Source organism: Meira miltonrushii, assembly GCF_003144205.1.
Source record: "Meira miltonrushii strain MCA 3882 unplaced genomic scaffold FA14scaffold_1, whole genome shotgun sequence".
Taxonomy (NCBI): domain Eukaryota; kingdom Fungi; phylum Basidiomycota; class Exobasidiomycetes; order Exobasidiales; family Brachybasidiaceae; genus Meira; species Meira miltonrushii.
In genome coordinates, this window is record NW_020289943.1 from 516,500 (window position 1) to 526,969 (window position 10,470).

Sequence of the window (10,470 nt, forward strand, 5' to 3'; positions counted from 1 at the left end):
CGATATCGGCATCCAATTCACCAACAATCCAGACTTGGCACGGAGGAGCGTGGGACATCTGATACGATAACGTCCTCACCCATTCACTTCCTTCTCTAATATCACATCTCGCCCATCGAATTGTTTTTGACGATACAATATCTTCTTTTTGATCGCCAAGGGTAGTGCATATATTTGCTACAGATCCGCAACACCCACGTCACCTTCGTCATACTATATTCATTATGAACATCACAGCCGACGCACAACCATCGTATCTGTTTCAATCATATCAAACAGGCGAAAATAACGACTCACCTCCAAGTTTGACAAACAGCAGCGAATCGCCCCGTTCGACGTCAGAGGAAGGCGGCTCTTCTTCACCGCGTGCATCGTCATTTAGCGGCAGTACTCTTTCCACAAAACCAAACCACGCCCTTGGTAATCAGAGGCCTGTAACATTCACATCGCATACTCAGCATCCGGTCAATCTAGCAGATGAAGACGAAGATAATTCTATAGCAGAACAAGCAATGAGCCCAAATTGGGAATCTGTCTTTGGCTCTGCCGCTGATACACCGGAAAGCATGGACTTTACCAAAGAAAACGCCGCTACTCCTGACATCAAACAGGAAAATCAGCAATCTTCTACCATTTCCCGAAAAGTGGCCGGAAATGTAGGAGGCAGCAACGATTCAACCGCATATCCGGCCACCAAATGGCAATCGGCAGAGGATACAAAGATGACAGATGATGCTATGTTTGAATCATTGATACAGCAGGAGAACTTCGATCAATCCGCCGGCACAGATGCTCGGGAGGATGAAAGTGTGGGCAGCGAAACAAGTGGTCAAAAGATCAGTAATATGACCGCTAAATCACAGTCATTCGACCCATCCGCTATTTCGGCACTATCTTCCCGCAGAAACTCCAACGAAAGTGATCAAATGAAATATCCAAGAGCTTTGCACTCGGGATCGCACTACAGCCATACCTCGGACGCAGACCTCCCCTCTTCTTCTCAGGTCGTCGTTCGTCCACCTCTGGAGGAGTTGAAGGGTCTGCAGGTACATGTACATGGTATCTCATTTGCTGGTGCTAAATCTCGTGTGGAAACACAAATTCGACTTCGATTGGAGCTTGTACGACCTACGACCGAAGGGGAAGCATCCACGTCTAATTCGACTTTTGAACGCATCGGCGTTTTTGATCATGTCAAATTGCCACCTTTGACAGGCACAAAGCGAAGATCGAAAAAGCATAAACAGGCGGATGTGGCTACAGAGAAGACATTGTTCATGGATGCGGCCGTTGTTCGTGCAACACCACCACATGAAAGAGTCTTTGTTTGCAAAAGCTGCCAACAGCGCGAAAAGAAGCGTGCTCAACGCAGAAAATCCGGTGCCAAGAAGGATGAAGGAAAAGATGAAGATGATCAGCAATACACATTGGAAGATTATCAAGAATTAGGCATCGATCCAGATTCTGCCAATGCAAAAGCTGAAATCAAAAGACGATCAGAAGAGGAAGCAGAGAAACGTGTGGTGGTATTCAATTGCGGTGATTTTGTCAATTTCGAAGAGGGACAATGTGTTCTACCAACACGGATTACATGCTACTGTCGTCATCATCGGGAAAAGACTGGATTCTGTCTAATTTTCACAATGCGAGACTATCGCGGCAATTTAGTTGCATCCGGCTCTACTCCTCCAATCATGATCACGGATGACCACAAATCTGTTGCTGCAGCTGCGGCTGCTGCAGCGGCTGCCGCCAACACCAGCACAAACTCAGATAATATCCGCCGTGTGGATGGGTCACGCAGTCGAGCTGGCTCATCAGAGAACACCCTTGAAGGATCTGCAGTTGCAGGCAAAGGTGGTGAATCTAATGCAGCAGCCATGACAAACGGAAACTCCACTGCTGCTAAAGGACGAAAAGCCAGACGTGCAACTAGAAGCAAACCATACGGTGATGTTGAAGAGCGCAATGCATCCCGAAGGAGCGGAACAGCAGCAAGTCTTTCCACAGGTCAGAATACACCTGCGATTGCTCAATCGCCTCCTACATCGCAGCCTGATATCAACAATCCTGACTTTTGGAATGCATTTGCAGCAATGGCCAACGTTGCTGGAAGCCCAACGGCAAGTTCACGGGCAAGTCAAGGTGTTCAAACACCACAAACTGAAGTCACCTCACCCATGCAACAAGCACGATCTCTTTCCATGCAAGGTATGGGTATGGGACTGCCACAACAGCAGCAACAGCAGCATTTGCTCAGTGCTTTGCAGCAGTTACCACAGCATCCAGCAAGCCCTCCTAACTTGGATGCAATGCAACAGTGGGCAGCAGGAATGGCAGCACAAGGCTCGATATCCTCCCAAACACTCAATGTTGGACCGCAAAGCGTGCCTGGCTTTGATTTGAATACGTTTATGCAAAGTATTCAACGAGGTCAAGGAAATGGAGATCAAAATATGCAAAATTTGTTAATGTTGGCACGCTCTTTGCCGGGAATGACCATGGACGCCAATCTTGCTGGAAATCAAGCCAGTGCTTCGGGATCTGCTCAAGCGTCAAATACACCTATTCCCTCCATATCTAAATTGATTCCTGGAGAAGGACCTACGAGCGGAGGTATTGAGGTGACAGTCTTGGGTGAGAATTTCGTTGATGGTTTGACATGCTACTTTGGAGACATTCCTGCAACAAGTACAAGAGTTTGGGGTAGCAATACTCTTTTATGTCTCCTGCCACCAAGTGCTTCACCTGGACCAGTTGCTGTCACCGTGAAAGGACCTGGATCGCAAGACCACAATGTGGAACGGTTCAATAATTCTCTACAGTTGTTCACATATATCGATGCAACTGATCGTGCATTGATGGAATTGGCATTGCAGGTTGTCGGATTGCAAATGACTGGTCAAATGCAATCGGCACGGGATGTTGCTATGCGGGTTGTGGGATCAGGACCAAATCAAAATATCACCAGATCGCAAGGCAATGGCAACTCTAGCGGCGGTTCGCAAGGCGGCACCACTCACTCGAGAAATGCTGTTGCAGGGTTATTTGCCACTATGTCTGGAAATCAATCATTCCAAGATTCGGTAATGGGATTCTTGCGCTTATTGGATGTTGATCTTGAACAAAATGACTCAATCAGAAGATGGAGAAGAGACGCAGTACGCTTGTCCAACAAGCAAGGTCACACTCTTTTGCATCTTGCCGTCATTTTGGGCTTCCATAGATTGGCTTCTGATCTCATTCAACGTGGTTGTCCAATCAATGCTCGTGATTACAATGGTTATACTGCCTTGCACTTTGCTGCTTTGCATGGACGTGTGATGATCGCACGTATGTTGATCGGTCAAGGAGCAAATGCACGTATTATCTGCGAGGTTGGCCGCGATGCTTTGGATGTCGCACGCGAAAGCGAACAAGTTGATGTTGAAACATTGTTGGAAGATCACCTCGGTCTGTCAAGTCTATACAATCGTCTCGTTGAAGCAGATGATGAGAGCGACGAAGACGAGCTCTCAGCCGAGATTGACGATGACAATGTCAGCTCTTACGTCGATGAAGAAAGTGAGAATTACCTCGAAGATGAGGAGGAGTCGGACTATCAAGATGAGGATGATGAACAACTTGAACGCGGAGAGCATCCTGCTTTGACAGCGTCAATAGACTTTGAGCCAGCATCTGCTCGCGCTAAAAAGCAAGAAGCTCTTGGAACATCATCGAACGAAAAAGATTCACAAAGCATCAACGAAAAAGCAGCCGAAGCCGGTGAAGAACGTAAAGCTGGATTGAAAGGTCTAGTCTTTGGAGGCTTGGACTTTGCTAATCGTGCCCGATTTGGAGTTCCAACAGCTTTGCATGGAGGCTTCACCCACTTCAATGTTCCCGTCGTGTCTGTCTTCCAAATGGCACTACCTCCGAGCTTCACCAATTGGGGAAGTATCGCCCATTCCAATGAGGAAGGTTCATCCTCTCAAGCAAGTGCAGAAAAGTCAGTAACAGAAGATGACAAGACCCAATCCAGTGCTTCTATGTGGCGCAACATCTTCGAGGAAAGCGCTCTATGGATCAATCCTCTATCATCTCCACCACCTCCAGCATATGATTCTCTACATGCACCTGCCATTGGTGAAAGTAGATTCCCTGCCATTGCATCAACATCATCCTCCCAAGACTCAGCCCGGCTGACACCAAAAGCCATCTCTTCCGAACAAACACCAACACGTCCACGCAGCGTGAGCATTGATGATCAATCAAGAGTGGAAACTGCTTCCACGCCATCGTCCAGTAAATCACCCTCACGCAAGGCAAACAAATCCGCCTCAACACCAGCAGGACTTTCAGTTGAAAATCGTACCAAGAAAAACGAAAAACAAACGTCAAAGATTCGTCAAAATGTGATTGCACGTGCGCCTTCTTCCCTTAAAGATGATCGAATGCTGGTCTACTTTTGGTTACCGATCCTTGTTTCGGTTTTATTACTTCTTTGTTCCGCCAACCCTTCTTCGATTCTCAGTTATGGAGACCTGATGAGCTTTATGCCTTTCTAAAAGGGTTCCTAATATAATATTCTTTTCCCGTTTTCATGTGCTCTTATATATGTTCTTCTAGATAAACCTTTGTACAACGTGTTCCCTATCTTAATTGATTAATGATTTATCAAACATCAAAGGACGTGCAAAACATGTTGATTTTAACAGAGATGTGTGTGTGTGTGTGTCGAGGTTATAAATACAGTATGATCGTGAGCTGGTATAAAATGTTCATCAAATCAATATAACGATGAACCTTGTAAGCTTTTCGGCCACCCATAATCAAGAGATTCGTCCATTTCGCGTGCTTTTCTACGTTTTTCACGTTCACGCTCCCTTTGTTCTTTTTCACGTTTTTCACGTACGATTTTTGCTTTTGTTGCATGCATTGCTAATCGAATAGCTGAACTTGTTGAATGATTCGATGCAGAACCATTTGGAGAAGTAGGACTATGGCCAAACTTCTTTGCAGATGCACTCACGTCACCAATTGGGCTGATCATTGCACCATTTGAACTGCCAATACTAGAAGACAGACTTGTAGAACTCTTTGCGGATAAAGCTGCCATAGTGGGCCGCGAGGTCGATTTACCCAAAGGGATTTGAATCGGGGAAGGCAGATCAGGTACACGTGGCAAAGGTGATCCGCTGCCCAGAGCGTTATCCAACGTTGGTGGCCAAAGATCATCGACATCGCTAGAGTCTCCATCTTCGTCCTCGATCTTAAGCTTTGCTAAGACATCTTTCTTTCCCAGAATTTTGCTTTCGTGATCGTCAAAATCATTCCATGTATCACGTTCACGTGTGATCTTTGCAACATGATTTCCTTTCCTATCCCGCGAAGTGGATACAACAGTTCTTGACAAGATAGGACGGCCATTTCTGACATCATTGCTAGCATCTCCACGTGAGCTGCCGTTTGAAGTGACTGATTGATTGGATGACTTGCTGTGTCTGTGCAACAGAGGCGCTTGACCTGAGATTGGGAATTCGGCACTCTTTCGCGATAAATTTGCAGGTCTTTGAGAATATTTGCCATTTGCATCCGTTTGACGATTGGCAGATGTTGATCGCTTTGAATTTAATCGTGTTGCAGATCGTGTAGCGAGATTGTTTTGCGATTGATTCTTTTGTTTAGCTGTAAGACTACTAACCAATTCGGCTCCAGCAGCACGAGTCGTTGCACGTTTCTTTTGGACGGCAGTCCTTCTTTCCTCTTCGGCCAATTGCTCAGCATCCATATCACTTTCTTGTTCATCATCCGAGTCAATTGTCGATTGGATCTTCTTTTGCGTGTATGGTCTTTCAGGCATTTCATCTTCTGTACTGCTATACTCTTCGTCGTTTTCTTCTCCATCTTCTTCGTCCGTTTGCCAAAATCTGCCTTCACGTGGCCTATCAGGACGACGTCCTAATTGATTGCCTGGTAAAGGCACGACTGCATATCCACGAGCATCTGGACGCCTTGGAAGATCCCAAGGTGAAGGTAGATCTGGAATGCGTGATCGACGGAAAGAACGAATAGAAGCTGTTCGTAAGCTTGAAGATGGCGATTCGGCAAGCGGTGAATCAATCGTCAACTCAAGGTCTTCCGCATCAACGGCTACATTTGGCATAGAAGCGGCTGCGATTGATGGTGTTTGAACGTCAGGATTGTGTAAATCGTGAAGAGAGTGAACTGCAGAAGGACTGACTGCACCTTGGGAGAGAGGCGACGATTGCAAAGGGAAATCTGTAATAATATCACCTGCTCCTCTTAACGTACGTACGGATGAGACTGAAGCTGTCAAATCTCCCGCTTCATTTTCATCATCTGCAGTCCTTCTGGTAGGCGTGATCGGGCGACTATCAGTGTCGGATTGAATGCGAGGTGGAGTGGATACGCGAGGAAGTCGACTAACAGAAGATGAGCTGCCCGTTCCTTTGCGATCTGGACGTCGAAGCGATTCCAAGACATCATACGAAGCTTGCTTGTTTGATTCAGTTTGTTTTGGAGCGCGATTGACATGAACACTTTGCGTTCGTGGCTTCGTACGGAGAGAGTGTCGCAAAGGTGAAAGTCTGCTATGTCTGCCTTCACTCCTCAAAAACACTTCATCCTCAGCTGATGTTTGTGTACGTGATCGAACATCACGTCCGCGTCCGCGGTCGGTCTGTGAAATTGCATTTTTGAATGTAGACTGAGTAGGCAAGCCTGGAGAGTTTGACTGGCCGGTATGATGCACAGTCTGCGATCGTAGCAATCTCGCATCTTGATGACCAAATTTATCTGTAGCGCTTTTTTGTTGTTGTGTTTGTTGTTGACGAGTAGACGCTCCTTGTTGCTGCTGTTGTTGTTGATCGTATTGCATCTGTTTAGCCTTTTTAGCTTTCGCGATATTGTGCAATACTTCAGCTCCCAATGCTGCCACTTCTTCTTCGTGTCTTCTGCGAACTTCTGCCGCTTGAGAAGCGCTCAAGGTGATTGGGCCAGAGGGCATCGTGGTTGATCGCTTGGGCATGCGACCTTGTGACAGCTTCTCTTCGTCCAGTCTACTGATACTCTGTGCCATTTGATCGGCCTCTTCATCGCTTAGACTATCGGAATCGCTCTCATCCTCTGCAATTGCACTGGTAGCAGCAGCTTCATCGATTGTTTTCTCCGCATTCGACTTCTTATTATCAGATTGCAGAACTGTGTCGTTGGATGCTTCTTGGGTGGAATCCGAAATGAAAACACTCTCATCTTCAGCAGGTTTAGCTGCATTATCCATGGAAGCTTCGCGTTTGCGACGTTTCATCTTTGCAATAGCACGAATGCTATCTCTGTCATCTGCAGCCATTTCTTCTTCGCCAAAGTCGCTTTCTCTGCCACCCTCATCGTCTGACATTCGTTTCTCGCCCGTTTGACGTTCATCATCAGTCAAACCTTGTCTTTCTGCAGCCTTTGCGAGAGCACCCAAACCAACTTCCGTTGATGCTTGCGTCTGATCTCCCTCATCGTCAGAATATGCTTCTCCCACTCTTCTAGCTCGGATCTTTCGACCATCCGGAAGAGTGACCATCCCTGTTCCTCCTGGTCGAGAGGCAAGGATAAGCTGTCGTCTTCGATCTCTTTCTTCTTCATCCATGGAGCCGATACTCGAAGAACGTGATTTGATTGAGCTTGCACGACTGTTTGACGCTCGCTTAGAACGAGATCTTCTTCGTCCTCTTCGCTCACTATCCGAAAGTGCCAAAGAGGCAGAATTTGCGCCAAATTGCGTAGCAGTCATTGAAGAATCATGCGAACCACCAGACATAGGTCGGCGCAAAGTACGATAGTATTGAGGACTAAATACGCTCTTTGGCATGCCCATCAAATACCATTTGCTTGATTTTGATCCACTCCAGCGTCTCGTCCAACTTTCATCACCGTCCATCTCTTCTTCCATGTCTAGCTCAACATCTTCTCGCTCTTTTGTGGGGCTTGGTTTTGATGTATTCAAAACTTCTTCAGTCGAACGATCAGATTCTTTTGAAGCTGGTGGAGCGAGCGTATCCCCGTTCTGTGCAGTGATACCCACTGTTTGAGAGGTATCCTCATCAACATTGGGTATCGCTTGCGAAGGTGTATAAGTATGTGGTAATGGTGCAAATCGAATACGTGAAGAGGTCGGATAAGCAGCAAGATTGTCTGAATGTCGTCTAGGATGCGCTGGCTTGCTCTGAATTCCACTATCACTTCCACTCTCATTCACAGCCGAGGTAGTGGTACTTTTCAAAGTTGGCACACTCTCCATACTTTCTTGTCTTTCCTCTGCCGGTCGGCTATCCAATTCACCTTCCGTACTTTTACGCAAGGCTTCATTACTGCTAGTGCTACGTTTGATGGCCGCTGTCGGACGTGCTGCATACATTCCACTTGCCAATACTTGCGCAGCCTCCATAGACCTTCTCGTATTGATGATCGCATTTAATGCTGCTAATTCTTCCAAATCCATCGATTCATCACTATCGCTTTCTTCTGGTTCTTTTGGTGGAGGTTTAGGAGCAGCAGGTGGTTCATGACCTCTTTTGATAGATCCATGAGAACTGCTTGGCCTGCCAGATCTTGTCTTTTGTGGTTGCTTTTTCGAAAGGCTGCCACCAAAAGTGACAGGCGTACTCTTTCTCCTTGTCGCTTTGGACGTCAATGGCGTTCGATTTGCAACATCAACACCCATTCCACCACTGCCATTTCCCCATCCACCTAGCATTGCCATTTGTGCATTAAAGTTAATCTCTCCCAAGCCAAGGTAAAATGCTTTCCTGGGTATTCCCCACACTTTTTCAGCTTGTTCCTTTTCACGCACTTCTCTTTCAATCTCCCTTTCTCGTTCTGCCCTTTCGAATTCTCGTTGAAGTTCCCTTTCCTTTTGTTCTTTCAGTGTGGGAACTGCAGGGATTCGCAAGACAGCAGGTGCAATTAACGAGCCATCTGGTCCTTTCACTCTCCAATTGTCCACAAGTGATTTACGAGTTGAACGATTTAGCAAGATGGAAGAACGAGGTACCAATACACCATTTGGACCTATGATCATATTGGATGATTCTCCTGTAGGTGTATGGCCATTCACACCACTATGCGTTGACACCAAGCCCAAAGAGCTTGAAGAAGCATTTGGATTTGGATTTGTTTCACTGCTTAAGCCCATCATTAATGATCCTCTTGCAAGTGAAGCCAAAGCGCTAGAAGAATGACCACTGCTACTGCCGGGTGGCAGTAAGAATTGCTTTGATGATCTTTGTGATTGTGGTGGTTGTTGATGTTGTTGTTGACGAAAAGGTGAATCTGAAGTTGCTGTATGATTTGCCGAATTGGCAGGAGGAGCTATTGCATTCATTCTTGGCGGCTTGCCTTTATTCGGAACTCACAACCAACAATGATTTCAAATTTCGGATGTTTTTTTTGGTTAAATACGCCTTACGATGTACACGTCATTTGTTTAAGCGGCTTTGTCATGCGAGAGAATCAAAAAGGTAAATCGTGCCCCGCTGTGAACGGGTTTGCGCCAAGAAGTGTAGTTGTTAAGACCCCCAGACTTGACTTGATTTATCCGTTGTGGTGACAACGAAAGAAAGGCGTAATGGATTGATATAGAACGTGTTTAAGCAAGCAACTTGTAGAGTGCAATCCGTTGACGAAGGCGTAAAAGAGGGTCTTGCTATGAAGGCGTTGAAGGCGAATAGTCCGAGCGAGTATTTGAAGCGTAATTGTTCGGACTTGGCGAAAGGGCGGAGGTGAGAGAATAAAAGAAAAACAAGAAGAGCGCCCTAAATGATATCAAAAAAGGACGCAAATTGCTTTATTATATTCTTTTATCTTTCCTTGATGATGATGGTGATGTCAAACCGCCGGCGATGATAAAATATGCAAATCTGTTTCAATTCAAATGCTGAGTTCAACAAACACACCATTAAGGTTTCAATCATGAAGAGCAGCAAGTCCAAATGCACTTTTTACATTACGGGAGCAGTTTGGGCACTTGAGCAGTAGTTTATTTTCACATTACCAATCCGATAATCGTATGTATTCAAAAATCAGCTGCATAGGATTGCATGCACACACTTGGAAGGGATGCAACAACAGCACTAGCACCAGTGTGTTTGCCCGATGCCCTGCCTGTGTAAGTGTGTGACGCGTGTGTGCGTTACGCAAAACCACACCGGTGCCCACTTTATGCTTATTCACACACACGCACACACACGCACACACACGCACACACACAACCCTAGCTAGCGTATCGCAATTCGAAAAAAGAAAACAAAAGAAAAAAGGCTTTCCTTCATTTAGTGCCACAAACGTCAAACAAGCCTGTCAAGTCAAAAAATAGAATCCGGGTCTGGAATCCTTTCTATGCACGCGATTGGCCCGGAAAGAGTGAGTGTGTTGTGCAGAGAAGCGTGTGAACCTATTTATGGAATAAATGGCAGTGCAATC

At 46.1% G+C, this 10,470-nt stretch overlaps 2 protein-coding genes across 2 annotated transcripts; one reads left to right on the forward strand and one right to left on the reverse strand.

Moving 5' to 3' along the window:
* Nucleotides 1-12: 12 nt before the first annotated feature.
* FA14DRAFT_169630 (uncharacterized protein) lies at nt 13-4,547 on the forward strand (the record flags this gene model as incomplete). The annotated part of the gene is made up of 1 exon (XM_025500221.1): nt 13-4,547. Exon 1 carries the CDS (start codon nt 225-227, stop codon nt 4,545-4,547), a length of 4,323 nt encoding a protein of 1,440 aa, XP_025356961.1. The 5' UTR covers nt 13-224.
* A 221-nt stretch (nt 4,548-4,768) lies between these two features.
* FA14DRAFT_152089 (uncharacterized protein) lies at nt 4,769-9,373 on the reverse strand (the record flags this gene model as incomplete). The annotated part of the gene is made up of 1 exon (XM_025497503.1): nt 4,769-9,373. One exon carries the CDS (start codon nt 9,371-9,373, stop codon nt 4,769-4,771), a length of 4,605 nt encoding a protein of 1,534 aa, XP_025356962.1.
* Nucleotides 9,374-10,470: the final 1,097 nt, after the last annotated feature.